The sequence below is a fragment of the Sarcophilus harrisii genome, chromosome 2, assembly GCF_902635505.1.
Source record: "Sarcophilus harrisii chromosome 2, mSarHar1.11, whole genome shotgun sequence".
Taxonomy (NCBI): Eukaryota; Metazoa; Chordata; class Mammalia; order Dasyuromorphia; family Dasyuridae; genus Sarcophilus; species Sarcophilus harrisii.
The window spans coordinates 476,499,589-476,520,801 of record NC_045427.1 but is presented as its reverse complement, the minus strand read 5'-3'; the positions used below and the strand labels follow the sequence as shown (position 1 = coordinate 476,520,801).

Genomic DNA, 21,213 nt, shown 5'->3' with positions numbered 1-21,213 from the left:
AGACGAGGAAACAAACACTCAGAGAAATGAAAGACCCATGAATGGATTGAAATTCATTGAATTCAGTATTTTTGCCAGTGTGCCACATTTCAAATATTTTGTTTAAAGTCAGAAAATTAGAATCCAAAGTTGTTGCAGGGTCAGCTAGGTAGTATAGTGGCTAGAGCAGTAGTTCTGGGGTCAGGAAAATTCATTTTCATGATTGCAAATATGGCCTCAGACATTAACCACATAGCCCTAGGCAACTCACATAACTTTGCTTCCCTCAGTTTCCTTATCTGTAAAATGAGCTGGAGAAGGAAATGACAAATCACTTCAGTATTTTTGTCAAGAAAGCTCTAAATGGAGTCATGAAGAGTGTACAATGACTGAACGACAACATTGAAAAGTTTAAAATGCTATATAGATTATATTGTTATTAGTTTGCCATTCACAGTTTCCCTTGGTTTTATTCCCCACTACCATTTGAACTATTTGTGGATAGAATTTTAATTGAGTCAACATACATGTTTTTCAACCACTAGATATAATGGGAAATGTTGTTATCCATGTTCTTATACTTTTGATTAAACTGCGTGAATTGGTATACTCAGCCTAAAATCATGCAAAACTGGTGCATCTGATACTTTCTGGCTGTGTAATCATGGGCAAGCCACTTAATCTGACTGCGCCTATTTCTTTCTTTGCAAAACAGGGATAAAATACCTATCATACCATCTCACCAGATTGTGTGGCTCAAGAGAGATAGTGTATATCACAGCTTCTTAAATTTTTCCTCTTGTGACCTCTTGTCACCTGAGAAAATTTTACATGATCTTGAACATATGTGTATATAAAATAGTATGCAAATCAAACATTTCCTGATAATAAATCATAATTTCATAATCCCCACATTCAGTTATGAAACTGTTTATGGGGTCACAACCCACAGTATAAGAAGCTTTGGTATATGGAGTGCTTTGCAGAATCTGGGACTCTATTTATGAACAAAGCTTCCTAGAACTGAGGAGACCTGGCTTCACATCCCCACTCTACCACTACCTCAATGTTTGGTCTTGAATAAATCTCTTCCCACTCCACCCCCCAAAATGTCAGTTTCTTCCTCTGTAAAATAAAAGTTTTTGAATTAGAGAATTTCTTCAGTCCCTTCCAGTTCTCACATTCCTTGTTTCTAGGTCCTTTCTAGCTTTAATGTTTAATGCTCTGTGTTCTAAGGTCTCTCTTCCAATGGAAAGGTAGCATGAAATCATGAATAGAATGCCTTGAAGTTAAGAAGACCTGATTCAAATCTTTCCTCTTCTACTTACTAGCAGTGTAACCATGGGCAAGTCACTTAAGCCCAAGTTTCAGTTCCCTTGTCTGTGAGAATGAGGCTATTAGACCATATGTTCTCTAAGATCCCTCACAGTTCTAAAAACTATAATTCTATTATTTACTGTAACAGTAAAATCCAAAATATCTTTATATTCTACCAATAAGGAAGATTTTGTGAACAGAGCCTATGGGACACAGAAAGAGCTATTAGCATCTTCATTTTATTTATAATACAGAAGAAAGGGAGGTATGATACCATCCTATTTCAGACAGATCAGACTCCAGTTTAGTCATGTAAACTGAATTTTTTAAAAGGAAAGAAAACAATCTGTACAATAGGAACATCACGATAGACTTAATAACTGTGGATAAATATTTGTGCTAGGCTGCAATTGGTATACTACATCTAAATCCAAAACCATTGGCCCTCAGATAACAAAAGGACTGTCATGAAGAAGAAGCATTTGATTTGTTCTCCTTGGACCCGGGAGGAAATTTTATGGAGAAATTGAGGGGAAAATTTGAATTTAAAATAAGACTTTCTAGCATTCAGAATTGACTAACAGTGAAATGGGTTACTTTGGGTGATGGAGTTTCCTTTCAGCAGAGGTGTTCAAATGCAAGGGGGATGACCACTTATAGAAGATGCTAAGAGAGAGTTTATGCTTCAGGTAAAGAATTAGATTAAATCATTTCTTTGGTTCCTTCCTTGAGATTCTAGGATTCAGTCTGCCTCCTATAGTTCTCAAGGCTATAGCTTTGTAAGGTCAACTGCCATCATTTTGAGAAACTTAGGGAGCCAATTTGACTTTTGAATTGTTTCATCATCAAATTTGTTTGTTTTTGAGATGCTGGTTGGAAAGGGTGGTCATTAAGGCATTCTTTCATTTTCTATCTGTTGCTTCTAGACGGCCTCAGTCCAAGTCAATCCCATATGGTGGACCATATGGTGTGGGCTCTCAGCAGCTGATATGGTGACTCAAGTGGCTGATCATTCCTCACCTCATCAGTCTGAATCCACCACAGTTCATCTCGGGTAGGAAAAGGATGCTGATCATTTTAATTAGACTAACGAGGGCCAAGGGAACAGGTTTGCATTTTAAGTTTGTTGAATCTTTCCCTTAAAGTTTTGGAACTCAGAATGGGTCTTGATCCAAGCATAAATTCCCTATGCATATTCAACTCTACATAAATATTTAAGGAAGCATATTTCACATGTTCTTGATTCATTCGTGTTCCCTCAATCAACATTATTATTGGTAACAAAAATTGTAGTTTCTTCAAGGTCCTTTTCCCTTACTAATTGGCCAGGGAAGGGGGAGAGAAGGAACTCATTATTCCAGGATGTATTTCCAAACAGAACTATACAAGATTCAAAGAATATCAAGATTCTTTTCCTATTAGAGAATAAATTAAGGAAGGTCTTTGGATGAGCACTAATAAAGAGCTGAGCAGGAATTCATATGTTGAAGACAGGAACATTAATTTACTGAAATCTGCCTTTGTTCCAGCAGCTACACCAGACTGCACACATTAGGCCTTAAATATTTGTTAAGAGGATAGCTATATGGTGGAGAATAGCACAGGTCCTCACATTCTCTAGAGTATTTAGAGAATATTTCTTAGAGGAGGACCTCCTCAGCTTTTTCCACTTGCAACTCCTTTTCAACTAAGAAGTTTTACATGACTCCAGGCACATAGGTATATAAATATGTGTACAAATCAAACATTTACTGAAAATAAATCTTAATTTCACAACCCCCACCTTCAGCTATGGACCCCATATGGAGTTTCAACCCACAATTTAAGAAGCTGGACTTTAGAGGACTTTGGTTACCTGGAATTCAGGAATTATATATCTAAGAGTAAGTACCTGGTGAGGCAATTACCCTTCTATTGGATTACATTTCCCAGAAGGATTTTGGAGCAACAAGGGCTGAGGCCTGAAAACTTTCTCAGAGGGCCATGAAATGTAGTACACAGACACTCTTTGGCCCAATCATTTAGATGCAGACCAGAGACAGAGTACTGTCAGATAGGTCTGCTTAATGGGCTTTGTACAGGAGGAAGACATATTAGGGGTTACTCATTGAGGGGGGGGGCATTAAAATCCACTGATTTGGGAGGGATCTGGATGCGGTTTTGGGGGAGAGGAGGGGTGTATGTGTGTGTGCATCTGTTGGTCTGTGTCAGTTTATATTGGGCCACAAGGAGAAGAAATCTCAGTTCTGTTGTGGTGAGATTTATAAATGAATGGAAAATGAGATCGAAACCAACATGGTCTCCCTGGTGCTACCAGACACTGTGGAACTTGGATGGGCTTGGATCTTCCTTCGTATAAAACATGCAGCCAAGCACAAAGTATGGGTGTGTAATTAGTCCAGATGAGAAAGAGGTCAGCTCCAGGCTCTTTTCTGCTAGGCCTGAGGGGAAGCTCTACAGGCCGGAGACCTCCCCCGAGTAGGCGTTGGGGTCTTCCTCAGACCGGGTCACCACTTTGAACTGCCTCCGAAGAAAGCCTCCATACCTCTTCTGGTTGTCCCACTTGAGCTTGGGGCGGATCCTTCTCATGAAGCCTCCGTAGCGCTTGTGCAAGTCTTCCTGCTCCTGGCCATCACCGGTTCCAGCCACCTCGGAGCTCCTCTTGGGGTACTTGCGCAGGAAGCCTCCGTAGCGTTTCATCTCATCCTTTGGGGTGCTGGCCCAAGCGGCTGCTGTGTCCTCACTAGGGTAGCCCAGCTCTCCAGCCTCCAAGGCTCTGTGGTATTGTTGCGAATCCTCCATCAGCTCGGATACAGCGTGTTCATCCACCTTGGGGAGGAGGTCCCCGTAGGTGTGGCTCGGTCCTCGGCCTTGGATGTTCTCCTGCATCAGGATATTGGCCAACTTCTCCATGGTCTTGGTAAGCTCCACGGAGGGCTTCGCCTGCTCACCATACAGCTCTTCAGAGGTTACCGACATATCTCCAAGCTCTCCTTTCCCATGAAGACCCAGCATAAAAGGAGTGAAAAGAGACAGAAAGCTCTTACACTTCTCCCATTCCGTGTTAGATGTCAGGATGGTCTGACACTCCAGGAAACACATCTGTGGCACATCGAGCAAGAAGACAACAGTCAGTCAGTCAACAGGCATTTATTAAGCACCTACTAAGTGCCAGACACTGTACTCACCCTGGGGTATGAAAAAAAAGGGAAAGTTCTTGTCTTTAGCCCAGTCTAAGGCAAAGACAACAGGCAAACGACTATATGCAAATAAGCTGTGTCTGTGTATATATATATATGTATATATATATATATATACATATATATATAAATGTGTGTTTATAAACATAAATAAATATATGACAAATTGGACATAATTTCAGAGGGAAGATTCGTATGTTATCCCTCAATTCTGCAATACAGAAGGGGAAGGACTTTTGTGATCATCTTAACATATACTATACTATTGAGGAGCAAGTTTCTTAACCCCATTGTCTTCCCCTTCGCCCTCCTCCATACACATACAAAGAAAAGCAATCTGATTATTTGATAGGTCAGGCCTTTTTATGCTGACCTTCCCTCAATCATCTTCAGTGCAGTTCAATTATCTATGTCCCAGGCAATACCTAGAATAACAATGACATACTCAAGACCTACCAGTGGATTGATGGGCTTGTCCAGGTTTTGAGTTTGCACAGCACACATAGAGCATTGGGCTGGACAGTCAGCAGAGACTGAGGGAAATGTGCTGAGGCAAAGAATCAGAATCAAGACCTGCCATTCCATTTTGTTCTGGAAACACTTCCTGCATCGAGAGAAAGAGAAGCACAGGGACTAGAGACAAGGTCATCAAATGGACCAAAAGCTATCCTCTGGTCTTTGGAAAATATGACAAATGCCAAAGAACACTTTGTTGTGTTCTTTTGACCCTTGTCTCCCTTCATCTATATCCAGTCTGCCATCAAAGCCTGCCTTTTTTTTCTTTGCTAATATCTCTGTGATTCAATGTTTCCTCTTCAATCCACTTAGAACCACAGAAACATAGAATGTCAGCACTGGAAGGGAATTTTGAACACAGAATGTTAAGTCTGAGAGGGACTTCAGAATATATATGGCATGTCAAAGCCAAAAAAAAATCTAGTCTGATTCTTTCATTTTACAGATGGGGAAACTGAGGCTGAGAGAATGCATAATTTGACCAAGATCAAACCACATATAGCAAATGGAAAGATTCATGGTTTAGAACTCAGTATCCTGGGCTCTAAACTGCTTTGTCACTAATGCTCTATAAGACATTGAGCAAGTCACTTCCTTTCTGTGCCTCAGTTTTTTCCTCTATAAAATCAAAATGTTGAATTAAATGGTTTCTGTGGTCCCTTCAAGTTTTAATGGTTAATGATTCCATGATTGCTCTGAAAAGATTGTAACCTCACTTTAAACCTTGAACTGAATTTCATTTCTGAGCTTAGATCCATTTGTTAGCAGATGGGCATGGGGTTTGTCCCTCTCAGAGTTCTCAGCAATACTTACTATTTCAAATTCATTTCAAGATAAATCGAGGAGAAAACAAGAGAGGGGAAAAGGAAGAGAGAAGTAAAAAAAAAACTGAAAGTATGGGAGAGAGAAGAGGAGGGAAGATAAACAGGAAATGAAAGAGGGAAAGGAAAGAGGAGAAGGGAGGAGGAGAAGATAGGAAAAGAGGGGTAGACAGAAGACAGGAGGAAAAGAGAAGTGAAAAGAACGAGAGGAAAAAAGGAAAGGAATTAAGAGAGAAAGAGGTGAACTTGAACCCAACCAGAGAGCAAGGAGGAAGGCAGGAAAGAAAGCATGGGAGAAAGAGAGAAAAGACATAGTTGAAGGCTAAAAGTATTCTTCTAATATGTTTACATATCAGATTTCATCAGAATTTGATGAAATACTCAATTACTGTTACTGTGGTCGCATTCATGGCTTCAAGTAACAGAATCACTGAGTTCCTCTCCATTCTAGCCTTGAATTAATGGAATCCAAAACCAACACAGTTATTTCAGGGAAGACAGTGAATGGGAATGAAAGGGAAAATGGAGATCTTATTTTGGGAGGAGAAGACTGTAGATCACTACTAGCTACTAGCCATCCTCAATCCAGGGGCTTTTTCTGTGAATTGGACTAAATATCTATTATAAAACAAAATAGCATCTCAATGAATCACCTCCATGCTGTAGGAGATGCTTTTTATAAGTTACTGTGGCAAAAAAGTAATCATTTCACTTCCCAGGGGCTGAGCTCCTAATCACCCTCCCCTTCTACATTTATCAGGTCAATAAATACACAGTCCATCTCTCGGCTTGTACTTAATTAGCTTGGTAAGACAGGCCAGTGATTATATTTTACTGGCAGAAGCCTCAAGAGTCCAGAGTCACCGTGAACACTATACTGTGAGTCATGAGAAGTCTTAGGGAGAGGATGACGACTGTATCGGTCCAAATAAAGGCCACTCTTTTACCTCCAAATATGATTTGTATCATTCTGTATATGACCTCCAGTTAGATTTATTTTTCATAATATACATATATTTACATCTATCTATCTATAGCTATCTATGCCATACACTCCACACCCATGCATGTGTATGTATATTGTATAGATATTCACAAAATCTAATATATATTATTATACATTGAGTGTTATCTGTAAATTAATAATATTATATCTAATATTTTAAACACACACACAAACACAGGATATCCCCAAACTCTTAATGTAGTTTTAAGTTTTAAGGACAACCTGTATATGCACACATGTGCCTATCTATTACATATAAACGGTACACACATGTGCATGGACACATATGTATCACATTATGGGCTCACCATACATGCACACATACCCTGTGTGCATGTGTGTGTATATACATACATTTGATATATACACATTTATTTCTCTTTCAAAGAAATATCATTGTTATAAGGCAGTTTCTTTTTAAAACAATTTAGTATTATTCAGCAGTTCTGGATTCAAAACTTGTCTCTGCCACTTAGCACCTGTATTACTTTAGAAAGATAGCTCCAATTCTCTGTGTTCGAATTTCTTTGTCTATAAAATAAAAGGTTTGGACTAAGTCATGGGTTCTTACCTGGGGTCTCGGAACTTAAAAAAAAAAAATCTAATAACTATTTCAATATAATAGATTTCTTTTCCAATCCAATATATGCTGTTTTAGCTCTTTAAAATAATTATTCTGAGAAGGGGGTCCCTGGTTTTCACCAGAAAAACTCCTAGTGGGATATGGGACATCAAAATGTTAAGATCTGGAGCAGCTATATGGTACAGTGAATGGAGTACCAGCCCTGGAGTTAGGAGGATCTGAGTTCAAATCCGACCTCAGACACTTAACACTTGAGAGGTGTATGATCCAAAAAAAGTTAAGATCTTGAGCTAGGGAATGTGGACCCAAATCATTTGACTCTAAGCCTGATGGTTTTTATAATTGCATTAAGACTTCAAGAATATATTATTGATTTGATAATAATAAATTACATTTTTCTAACTATAACTTACAAAGTGTTTTATATATGCTATCTCATTTAAGTCTTACAGCACTCCTGTGAGATAGGCATTATTATATCCATTATGGATGGGTTAAGTTTCTGTTGTGAGCCACAGAATTACAGTTTTAGAGTTAGAAGGGAACACATAACCATATAATCCAACCCATCCCCCACAATACACACATACACACACTCCCCATTATAATCTACTTGAAAAGTAATCATCCATCCTCTTTTTGAGAATAAAAATTGCAATAGGGAGGAAACCATTATCTCCCAAGGAAGCCCAGTCCACTATTAGAAAGTTAGTAAGAAGTTTTCTGCAACATCAGGGTGAAATTCCTGTACCACTATATACCAAGGTATGGTGCTAAGGATGGGAATATAAAGAAAGGCAAATGACAGTCTTTGCCTTAAATTAAAAAAAGTTCATTATCTGTTGGGGAAGATGATTTGCACACAACAATATACAAGTAATCTACAGACAAGATATAACTTTCCTCCATTGCTTTTGACTCCTGTCCTCTTGGAAGCCTTAGCTGTCTTCAAGGCTCAGATTATGTACTACTCCCCATGTAGGTCTTTACTTGGCCCTTCCAGTTGTAAATTCTCTCCCTTACTCTGAAATTATGGTATATTTGTCACATATATCTATATTTTCTCTGCCTTTGTCTCTTTCTGCCTCTGTTTCTCTCTTTTCTGTCTATCTCTCTTCTCTATCTCTGCTTCTCCTTTCTCTCTATCTCTATCTCTGTATTTCTGTCCCTCTGTTTCTTTCTCTCTTTAACTCTGTCTCTCCCCCCATCCCTCTTTTCCCCATCCACTGTCTCTGTCCCTCTCTTTCTTCTCTCCTTTCCCATCTTCTCTCTCCCCTTTCTTCCCCCTCTGTGCCTCAACTCTCCCCCTCTTTATTTTTCCCTCTCTCTCCTCCCCTTTCTCATATATCACATATTGATATAGTATGTGTATATATATATATATATATATAGAGAGAGAGAGAGAGAGAGAGAGAGAGAAGGATAATATATAATAAGATATATATATTGAGAGAGAATGACATAGATATGTGTTTATGCATGCATAAACATATACATATACAAACATGCTATGCATTTGTTTGTTTACATATTGATTTCTCTCTGTTCCCTCCCAATTTTCCCCTCACCCATGTAAGTTCCTTGAAGACAAGGTCTCTTTAGTTCTTGTCTCTATATTTCCCTTACCCAGCACAGTGCCTGGCACATGTGGGCTATTAGTGGATGTAAATGAATTGAATCCCAGTTCAGTACTCTCTTCACTTAATGATGCTGTTCCAATAATGCTACCATATGAAATGATGCTAAATGATAAGCTAATTACTCCCAGACTCATCTCTACTAAGACAAAACAAATTCAGCGTCCTTCCTACCACTCACAGGACCAGGCGTGGTAACATTTTATGTTCATAGTGGATCAAGGAGGTCAATGAGAAACAATGGACCTATTCGTATTCTCAGTATTCATGAAAACCTGATGGATTATGATTTGCCATCTGTATTGAGAGGCAAACATACAGATCACTTAGTTTCATAATGAGTGAGACACAGCAAACAAAGGGCTGAAGTCCCTGCCTGGGAGAGGTCAGCAACAAATTCATTTCAGGCTAATATCCAGAGAAAAGAACAACAGAACAATAGAGCAGAGGTCAATATCACTACACACAAATTGAAAATAGTTTTAAAATAACCCTTTTCCAAGGAGGGCATCTAAATCAGGCATGTTCTGGTTTAGGTTAGTGAAGAGAGGGTGAGGGAAAAAATGGTGAGCAAAGAGTTGTCCAGTTGAGTCATAGGAGTTAGTGGCAAAATCAAAGAATTTGGAATCTGAGGACCTAGGTTTGAATCCTAACTCTAAAATTTGCTAGCTCTGTGAATTCGGGCAAGTCATTTTATCTCTCTGAGCCTCAGTTTATCTTCAAGATAAAAGTATCATAGAACCAGATTATCTCTAAAGTCTTTTTTGATGCTAAATGATTATTTCTGGGAATAGGAAATTTCAAGCAAGAAAACTCCCCTACCGATGGGTATTGACACCTCCAACTTACAGTTTTGAAGAGTTGCCTAAGGCACAGAGAAATTGTGACACAACCAATATGTATCAGAGGTGAAACTTAAACACACATTTTTCTGAAATTAAGGCCAGTTCTCTATCTGCTATGCCAAGCTGCCTTTTATGCTCTATGCACTATTTTTATTTTTCAGTCATGTCTAATTCTTCATGACCCCCTCTGAAGTTTTCTTTTTTTGGACAAAGAGGTTTGTCATTTCCTCTCAAGTTCACTTAGACAGATGAAGAAATTTAGGCAAACAAGATGAAATGATCTGCCAACATCACATAGCTAGTGTCTAGGGTCAAATTTGAACTCAAATCTTCGAGGTCTCAGACTTCATGTCTGGTGCTTTATCATGGTACCACCTAGCTGCCCATTCTAAAGACGTAATAAATATTTAATAAAGATTTGTTCAATTGAAGTGACTAATAAACAATCTGAGCAAAAACTAAACTGAGAAAAAAAAGTTAATTAATGCAAGAGAAGAACCATGTAGAATGAAAGCGATGGGAAGAAGTAGGTAACCAAAATGGAACAAAAAATGTACAAGTAATGTACAAGTAATCAAGAGAGACAATAGGTGAGGAAAGAAGATTTGGGAAAATGACAAAAGCAATGGAAAAGTGGGGGAGAAAGGAAGAAGGATAAGATAGAAAATATTTTTTCTATCCTATTGCCTTGGGAGCTTACATTTCCATAATGTACATTTAAAAATAAGCATTTTCTCCAGTTACTTTCCTAGATGCCTAGCTTTTAGCCTCGGTTAGTTAAAGAACCATAACCCAAAGCTGATAGAAAAAGCTCAGTAAACACATGTTGAATTCAATTGCTTTGTATTTCTACTGGCTGAATTGCAAAAGGCTATTGAAATGCTAGATAAAAATATTCAGCATCTCTTTGTATAGAGTGACCTCTGTTTCAGGCAAAGCAGAGATATTAGAGACCTAGAAACCCTGGTGCACATTCAGAAGCTTTCAGAAGCATGAGTCCTAAATAGATCCTGCCCATTTAACTCCACTCCCCAGTAAATCAATTTGTGCGAAGTTGGGAGTCTTTGATCAGCATTATGCTTAAAAGGACTCAGCCCTCATGCTTTCCTGAAGTCACTAAGTCAATGTTTGGTGCCTAATGTGCCCTGCCTTGCTGGCAGAGATTTCTATTTCATTAAATATTTTTAGCTCTTTGTCAGTCCCGATGAAGAACGTGTCATTTATGTTCCAAAGTGACAGGAATTGATGAAAATGGGTGAGAGAAACAGGTTACTTCTCTATATTTTCTCTGACATTTCTTGAAATTGTCTCCCAAATATTGATTTCTATCAAAATGATTTAAGACGTCTAATAAAATACAATGGCCATAGTAGAAAGTCCCAGAGTCCTGGGGGCTGGGACAATCAATAACTGACATTCAAAAAGGATTCCAAAATCTTGAAGGCAAAAGATAAAATAAATTTATTTCAGGGTGGAGATAAAAGAAAAGAAACAGTAGGGGGCCATAGTACATGCAGATTTGCTAGATGATAGAGGATGTGTATCATCCAGCTGTCAGGTAGTAGAAAGTGCTCTGCATTTGGAGTCAGAGGACCTGGGTTCAAGGCTACCCTGCCATTTGCTGCCTGGATAATCCTGAGCCAATCCCTGGTTCTCAGTCTGGGTATCTCTGAGATGAAGGAGCATGGAGCTGTTGATCTTTGAGGTTTCTAAGGCTCCAACGAGGCTAAGCTTTAAAATCTACTAACTTCATCACCTTGAACATGGTAATAATACACATGAGCTCATCATCGTTCTAGATGTTAAATGGTGGGATTGGACTAAATTAAAGAGTCCTAACAAAGCATTGCACAAACAGGAGTCAGGAAGATCTGATTTCAAATCTAGCCTTAGAGCTGTGTAAACGTTGGGTCCATCATTTATCTTCTATTTGCTTCCGTTAGCTTATCTGCAAAATGGGGATAATAATAGCAACTACCTCCTCCCAGGGTTGTTGTAGGACTCAAATGAGATATTTGTAAAGCACTTATGATTCCAAGAAGGATACAAAGACTTCACCAGACTGACAAAAGGATCCATGACAGAAAAAAGGGTTAAAGTCCCCCAAATTATATGGTCTCTAAAGTGATAACATTTTACATTCTATGGTCCCCATCACTAGGAGCCTTCAAGCAGAGGTTGGGTAACCTTGTCAAGGATGCTTTAGTTGGGGTTCCTATTTAGGGAAAATTTAGACCAAGTGGTCTATAAGGTCTCTTTTAATCTCAGAGATGTAAAACTGTCACTTAAAGCTCTAAAATTCTAATATTCTAAGATTCAGTCTTCCCCTGTTCTTAAATCCTATATTCTATGTTCTAAGCTTCCTCCCAGATGTTACAATCCATGTTGCATATTCTAAGATTCCCTCTTAGCGCTAAGTTTTATCTCATCTGATATACTCTACATTCTCTTCCAAGTCACAACTATATTTTGTGTTCTGAGGTCTCCCATAGCTATGACATCCTGTGATCGCAGATGGTCAAATAGTGTACAAAACTGTTCCATTTTCCTGATCAGTTAAAAAATTGTCAATTACATGGAACATTCAGAGGGATTAGTGTAAGCCTTCACACCCACACCCTTTCTGGAAGACACAGGATTTGTGTTCCATCTAGTGCATCCCTAACTCACAGGGGGCAAAACAGTGGGCTCCTGATCACCTGTCACCGAGCAGGCAAAAGCCTCCTCCACAAACGGAATTCACCCGCTCCTGTACCCACTACCCCACGCAGGCTTTATCTCCGCTGAGTACTTCAAGATAAATGACCTACAAAAATAGAATCAAAAGGCAAGAGAAGGAGAAGCAAAAAGAAAATTGAGAAAAGGGAATGAGAGAAAGAAGAAATAGAAGAATAAAAGAAGCAAATTGATATTCTGATACACATAACAATGACACTTGCAGGAGTCCCTGTCAGCCTGGAAATCCAAAGAAGCATATGTTTTATCAATCTATGAAAGGCATAATGGGGAATGAAGTCTTTCTGTCTGTGGGAGGGGTGTTGAAATCAGATCTGTTACCCTGCTGTGCATGTTTCAGGTGGGGAATGTGATTAAGGAATATTTGTAAAGCACTAGAAAACTGTTGGTAAAAGACACTATAGAAAGCAAAAGGGGGCTCGGTTTACCACTAGAAAAAGGGATCAGAGAGCTAATCTAGCTCAATCCACATCATTTTACAGATGAGGAAACAAAGTCTCAGAGAAGAACAGTCATGGTCATAGAATTTTAGAGCTGGAACAAAGACCATAAAATGTCAGAGCTAGAAGAAATATGAGAGATCATCCATCCAAGTCCCTCCTTTGATAACTGGGGAAAATGAAATCCAGGGAAGGGAAGGGAAGGGACTTATCCAAGGTGGTGATGCAGCAAGTCTATAGCAGAAACGGGACCATCTCCTACTGATTCCTAGTACAAGCCTCTTACCACCACCAGTAGAATTTGAATGTTAAGAATATTTTGCTTTTAATTCTTAGTGATTCTACCCTAGATTACACAGTTAATTTATAGCAAAGCTTGGACTAGAACTTCGCCCTCCTAGCCTCTAATCTTCTGTTCTTTCCAATACCCAATGCTGCCTAGTTTTATCTGACTAATTATAACCCTCCCTTCAGAGTCTTTGCAACTTTTCTTCTTAGGAAAAGTTTGGGATCCTATATACTTAAAAAATATGTCTTGAGTTTTTTCATTCAGGCAGGAGGTTTCCCACTCTCTTCCTCCCCTCTCCCCAACTTGTCTCTGTCACTCTATGTTACTCTACAGCTTTCATCAAGACAAGTACCATGGAAGAGAAGACAAGGAAATAATTTCCAAATATGCTTGCTTTTAGAATCTGTCCTTCTAAGCCCACTGAGAAAAAAAACAAAGCTTCATACTTTGCAAAATTACTCAGAATCAAAGCACTGAAGTAAATACTACTGTGAGTAATTAAAAATTACTGTGGGGCAAGTAAAAAGGTTGGCCACTGGTGGTACATTTTGAAACATGGCAATTAGCAATTTTCTGAACCTCACTAATGCCCCAGGTTCCTGTTATCTAAACAACAGGAAAGCTCACAAAGCATTTTTTAAGCATTCTAATTCTCTGAAGCTCCAAGACTTGAAGTCAAGAGAACTTTGAGCCTTATTCTGCCGCTGACCAGCTGTGTGATGTGAGAAAAGTCAGTCCCTTCCCTGGGTTTCAGTTTCCTCATCTAGGAAATGGGGACAATAATACTTGCTTCTCCCTACTAGCAAAATATCATGAGCAAAGCACTGTCTAAGTGACAAAATACTACGGACATTAGAGCAATGCTTATCAGCTCCCAGGTGCTCCATTCTATTTGGCCAAGGGAGAGAACATCGAGCTTGTTGAGTGTAGAACAAGGTAAACAGAAATTAAGCTGGCAGAATGTAACCCAAAACTAAGAGTTCACCAGTTTTATTCCGGTGCTGAGAGAGCGCCGGGACTGCCATCCACAAAGTATAGTTGGCAGCAAAGCTGAGTTACCAACTACACGTACAGAAGAATACACTTATTTCAAACAGAAATGGTAACTACAGGGAAATTTCAGGGAACAGACACTCAGTAAATCATCCTTGGAACTAATGAGCCCTCAGTGTGAAATTTTCAGAGGGTCACTCCCACTGGCTTCCAACCTCCCTGAGGTCCCCAGGCACAAATCAATAAAAACAAATAAAATCCCATGCTTCCCCACCCTCTGCTCCTGTCCATGCTGAAATTTTACCTGTTTGTGTGTCTCTTTGTTCCCGAGAAGCTTCTCACCTTCTCACAGAAGGTGTGCTTTCTGATGATACAGGAGGTCCAACTCCTGCAGGTTTCTTGCCAGCCTCAATCTGGTCTTGTCCGGGGGGGGGGGGGGTGTCAGAGAAAGGAGCTGTCCTTCCTGAGCAGCCTTCCTCACTGCAGCAGCAACAGAGGCTGTAAATGGACAGCGAGGTCCTCCTCAAAACTGGAGTCCCGATGCCTGTTTCCCCCTCTTTTTATTGACACGGAGCCTCCCCCTGTCATGCAGACCCAGCTCAGCACAAGCTTTTCAGAGCCAATAGGGGAAGACAGCTCACAATAGTCAGATGCACACAGACCTCTCAACACCTCCCTGCACAGAACTCTAGCATTCCCTAGGTCCTTCAACTGGAACCCCCTGGAACACTTCACAATAGGCATCTGCTCAGGGCAGGGATGTGGGGGAGTGAGGAGGGAGTCAGGAGGAGGGAAGGGGAACAGAGGCAGTCATGTCAGGGAAGAAATGTGCCATTTTAGAGCCAGACACCCGTAAGCACCCAAGTATGTGCTGCTTCATACATGTGTGTCCACATGGAGAGGTGGAATGGGCCGGGTGCCCATGTACAACTGTGAGTGTAGGTGTTCACATGTGGGCACATTCATGTGTGTGCCGGGGGTTTGTCAGCCTCTGCTAGCAGGCTCTGAAGGAACGAGTGTGAGACCGTGCCAGGCACACCAACCCTCATGGAAACATGATGATTCCAAGCTGTCTGGAACTGACTGTTTAGTCTTCCCTGGCTGCAAAACAAAATGGATAAAGCTGAAAATACAGCATTGAATGTTTGAATCCCCCTCAAAATATGGACTGAGAATAACATGCCTCTGCACCTACTCCATGCCTAAAAGTACATACCTGTTATATTTATTCACGTTGCCTGTGCTTAAAATGCTCATGTTACTCTTGTATTTCATAGTTTCTGAAGCACTTCCCTCACAACGATGCTGGGAAGGAAGCAGAGTAAGTGGGATCATCTCCATTTTACAGAAGGGGGAACTGAGACTAAGAGACACGATAATTATTTGGATAATAACAGGATAGTTCCTGTTGAAGCTGGGCCTTGAATCCATGTCTTTTTTGGACTTCCAGTTTAATGCTCTATCCATTGTACTATCTCAGATACTGTTCCTTCAGGGCCTAAGCTGTCTTTTGACTGCTGTTAGGTGATCTTCAGTCTTGGAAAGGGATGTACTTCTCCTCTACAAAAAAAAAAAAAAAAAAAAAAAAAAAAAAAAAAAAAAAAAAAAAAGAAAAGAAAACAACAAAAGCTGAGAACAAAAAACATCCCTTAGGAGATCAATCAAAGCATCCAAATAGACGATTCAGTATGGTATTATTAAAATAGAACAAAAAGAAACAAACAAAAAACTCTGACTTAAGTTCAAGTAGCTGTATGATTTCATTTCTTTTGACCCTCAGTTTCCACATCTGTAAAATAATAATAATAATTCTTCTACCTCACATAGAGAGGAAATTTCTGTATTATAATAATAGAATCACTTTCCATTGAACTGCAATTGACTCTCCTCAGAATTACAGAAACTAAGAATAGAAAGGAGACTTGAGACTACTTAGTCTAACCTGTACCTGAATAGGAATGCTCTATATAAGTCACTCCTGACTTAAAGACTCCAAATGAAGATCTCTACAGGAGGGAATCCTCCTGAGATATCCCATACCACTTCTGAATAAGCATAATTTTAGGGCACCGAGGTGGCACAGTGAATAGAGTGCAAGTCCTGAAGTTGATAAGACTCTTCTTCCTGAGTTCAAATCTGGCCTCAGACACTTCTTAACTGTGTGACCCCAGGCAAGTCATTTAACACTGTTTGCCTCAGCTTTCTCCACTATCAAATGAGCTAGAGAAGGAAATGGCAAACCAAGAAATCCCAAATGGGGTCACAAAGAATCTGAAATAACTGAATGATAACTTTAGGAAGTTTTTCTTTATAAGGAAATGAAAATTACATTTTTGAAACTTCTCATTGATCCTTTTGGGGACAAACAAAAATCTGACCTCTCTTTCACATGACAATCCTTCATATATAGTTGAAAGCAGCCCTTGTGTTCCTGCCAAATTTTCTCTTCTTAAGGCAAAACATCTTCTGATTTCTCCAAGTATTTAAGAATGGGCTTTTTTTCTGTGTATCTTTCCAATAAGAGCCTTTTTTGGACCTGGGGACCAAATGTGGCTACAAGATAACAAAGAGAAAGAACCTATAGCACTAACCACTGATTCACAAGCTTCTCTAGATGTTGCAACCTCTAGGAAGGCAGGGGCATGAAATGAAAAGATCACTGGACCTGCGAGTCTAGAAACCTGGGCTAAAATCTTATCTCCACTGTTTTTTATGGAGCTGTATGACTGGGAAAAATCACTTTGTCTTCCTCTATTGTGCTAGATGTAAGTTCAATGTTCTAATGATTCTTCCATTCTAACGTTCTATCCTATACTGCTCATTTTGGCCTTCAATATTTTAAAGTCTCTTCTAGCTTTAACATTCAATGTCCTGAGATCCCTTCACTTTCTATTTCTGGGGTTCCTTCCAGTTCTCACATTCTGTGTGCTAGGATTTTTTCAAACTTTCATGTTCTGTGTACCATTCTATGATCTTTCCTCATTTATTAGCATTCTTTGTTCTAGATGCCTTCCTCTCCCCATCAATGGCCTTCTGTTGCCTCTTTGAAATATGGACTTTTTCACAGATTGTAAAGCCTCTACCTCCACTATCTATTCAACTCCACTCCTTGCTCCTGGTTCCCCCTTTGCCTCATTGCTCTCTGCACAAAATCCCCCTCCTCCGCCTCCTCCTCTTCCCCTATGCAGTAAGCTCTTATAATTACCTTGGAGTAGACAAAGACTCAGAGACAAGAATATAATGGCTTCTGTGCTTGGGAGTTAGCAGGAGCAGGAAGCTTTAGAAATAGGGACATACAGTCAACTCTTTGACAATTATCCAAAGAACTGAGGAAGGGAACATGATGGTTAAAATAAATCTATGGATAATCTTCATCTGAGTTTTTTTTTATTTGAACCTTTTCCTCCTCCAGACTTTTAATCACAGCGACTAACAAATGGTTCATGAGGTTGATAGGAATTTCTTCTGTTTTCTTTCCTTAAGCTGTATGAAAGATGGAGTAATTTTTATCATTAATGATAGCTTATTTCTAAAGTGCTTCTCTGCCAGCCCCCTGGGAGGCAGGTTGTGTAAATATTATGCTTCTCATTTTACAGATGGGGAAGCTGAGGCTCAGGAAGATGACAATTTGCCCCTGTTTATATATCCAATAAGTATGAAAGGAGGACAGCTCAGTAGTACAATGAATAGAGCACGAGGCCTTGATTCAGGAACACTCATCTTCATGAATTCAAATCTAGACTCAGACACTTACTAGCTGTTGTGTGGCCCTGGGCAAGTTACTTAACCCTGTTTGCCTCCTCTTCTGTAAAATGAGCTGGAGAAGGAAATGGCAAAGCACTCCAGAATTACTGCAAGAAAAGCCTAATTGGGGTCACAAAGAGTCAGATATAACTGAAATAACAATAACAAAGTATAAAAGTCAGGACAGAATCATAACAATGAAAGGGACCTTAGAGGAAAAACTACCTTCTTAAAGTTCAGGTAACTGAAATCCAGAGAATTTAAAAATAAGCAGCCAAGAGCAGAGCCTAGAGTCAAACCACTGACCTCTGATCCCAAATTCAATATTTCTTCCACTATGATCTTCTCATCATGAAGCCTCCATTCAATATTACCACACTGGCCAGGTCATGTTTTCTTAGAATTGCTAAAGATTCGCATTGTTTTTCTCTTGCTAAAGTATGGAACACCAATAGCATCTCCCTTTTTTTGTAGATTGAGGTTTTTCCCATTCATTCTCTCTTTCTATAATCCTCCATTAAATGGTAACTATAAAGCATTCCCAATTACAGATACCCTCCTGGTCTGAGCTAGTCTAGTCCTCTAAAGCAATCATAGGCCAGCAAGAAAGAGCATCCAAAAGGAACTTCCCATCTCACCTTCCCTAATCCATTCAATAGAGACACTGCCAGGGTAATCTTGAGCACTGCTCTCATCACTTCACTTCTTTGCTCAAAACTTCTGGTGATTTCCCATTGCCTATGAAACATTATTTATTCTCTAGTATGACATCCAAAGCTCTCCACAGTCTCACCCCAATCTCCTTAATGAGTCTTTTCTCACATTACTCCCTTTTGTCTATGTTCAGCCAAACTTGGTTATGTACCATTTACACATCCCCAATTTTCCTTTTCTTCTGACTTTGCTATTCCCTAAACCTAGAATGAACTTCACTCCTATATCTAAATACTGAAAGTCTACCTCTTCTTCACAGTCTAACTCAAATAGCAAGTCCTCCATAAAGTCTGATCTTTCTACTTGTAAATAATCTTTATTTCCTCAGACTTTAATTTATATTTATAGCTGAGAGGGTAAGAAGGAACTCTGGGGTTCCTTCCAGTTCTAAATTTACAATCTCAAAAGCCTTGCATTTAATTTGCAATCTTTTTGCATATTTCATATTGTAGCTACTTGCATAGTTGCCATCTTTTTCTCTTGACTGTAAACTCCATGAGGATAAGAACCATGGTTAATCAATCTTTGTATCTCCCCCAGTATCTAATAAGGGCCCTGTGCCATTATATACTTAATAAAAGTTGGAGCTATTTTATAGAAGCATATAATATTCAAAACACATTGCACAGAGCATCAAAGCTAAAGGGACCCTGGGACACAGAACACAAAATGTCAGAGTTAGAGAGAGGACCTAATAATATGTAATAAATAGTGTATTCCAAAAGACTTTGGCAAGGGTAAAGTTTAGAAAGAATGAAAAAGTATAGTCATTTAAGAATAAATTGGAAGTCTTTTTAGGATAAGAGAAAAGCATTCCACAATTTAGGAGTTTGATGCTTAAATAGTTTATTTCAAATGAAGAGGCCATCAAAATCATGAAATTGTCTTTAGAGTCCAGAACTTTGTCCCTAGTCACTTCATTGCATAAGATTCTATAAAGAGCATTAAAAGTATAACTGATTGAATCAGGACACAGCATCATAAGCCAGGGAAGAGTCCTTGCCTGTAGGAAATGATCAGAACTAAAAAAAAAAAAAAAATGTGAAATTTTTTGCCCATCTCTTGTCTGGAAGTAATAAACCTTAGATTTGGCTCTGAGGGTGTCAAAGAGAAGAGGCTTCTGTTAATTCTAGCTTAACTATTATTACCTCAGTGAAAGAGTATGGTAGCACTCCAGCTAGAAAAAGCATTGCAATATTCTAGTCCTATCAGAGTAGCATGCAGCCCTGAGAATAGTCCAGAAATGAGTGGCCTACCTGGCTCCATCCAACAGTCCAATGACTCTCCTTGGTTCAGCCAAGCAGCAGTCATTCCCAATAGCCAAACAATATGCTTGGCTCATTGGTATCTGTGCCTGATGAAGAACCAGCAAAACAGCCAAGGGATGTACTTGAACCAGTCCAGCAATAAACTAATCAATCCAGTGAAGACATTATATCCTATGAGGAGTAAGCCCAGTCAAGCTGCCCATACAACTAAGATTCTAAACTTATCCATCACTAACACCATGACATTTTGTTACATATTACATAGAGTACTCACTCTTCCCCTCACAGGCTCTGAATTTGTGAGAAAATGTGGTTAGGGAAAAACACTTTGTAATTACTGTTTCTGCTATGTTATTTGAGTAAATATCTTTATTACTAAAGAAGTCTAAGAGTCTACTGGCTGATTATTAAGGGAAAACACATTAGTAAGGGTTTGTGAATTAAGGTTAAAAAGGATAGTCACAAACAGATTACCATCATCACCACCATCCCAAGAACTGTGGAAGCAATCACAATTGCAATGGCAGTTGCTCTGAGAATCCAACCTGTCAATGACAGTGTTAAGTCAAAAGTAATCCCAGTTGGGAGTTCAAAACCTAACAGGATATAGATCTGGAAGGGACTTTAGAGATTATCTAGTTCAGTTCTTTCACTTTACAATTTTTACTTCAGTTCTTATACTTTACAATTGAAAGTGGAATCAAAATAGTGGAAATTATCTGCTTAAAATCACATAACTAAAAAATAGCAAAATCGAAATTTAAACCCAAGCTTACTACCTAGTCTAAACTCAGTGTTCCACACTATAATACCTTCTTTAAGCATACCATCATTATGCAGATTTTACTGATATAACATGAAATTTTTTAGGAAGTAGAATTGCATCTCTTATTGATAGAAAGACTATGGACTCAAGATTTATAATAACACATTTTCAGACACAACCAACAGGGGAATTTGTTTTAGTAGCAAATGTATGTTTGTTATTAGGATATTGTTTCCCTTTTTTCATTTTTTCCAGAAAGGGGAAAATGGCAGGAAAAAGAGAGTGAGAGAGAGAGAGAGAGAGAGAGAAAGAAAGAAAGAAAGAAAGAAAGAAAGAAAGAAAGAAAGAAAGAAAGAAAG

General features: G+C 39.1%; 1 protein-coding gene across 1 annotated transcript; it reads right to left on the bottom strand.

Moving 5' to 3' along the window:
* Window positions 1-1,516: 1,516 nt before the first annotated feature.
* Window positions 1,517-15,519, bottom strand: PDYN (prodynorphin). Its single transcript, XM_003757349.2, has 3 exons — window positions 14,667-15,519; window positions 4,953-5,100; window positions 1,517-4,398 (listed from the first exon to the last, which is right to left on the bottom strand). The coding sequence occupies exons 2-3, from the start codon at window positions 5,079-5,081 to the stop codon at window positions 3,751-3,753; spliced, it is 777 nt and encodes a 258-aa protein (XP_003757397.1). The 5' UTR covers window positions 5,082-5,100; window positions 14,667-15,519; the 3' UTR covers window positions 1,517-3,750.
* Window positions 15,520-21,213: the final 5,694 nt, after the last annotated feature.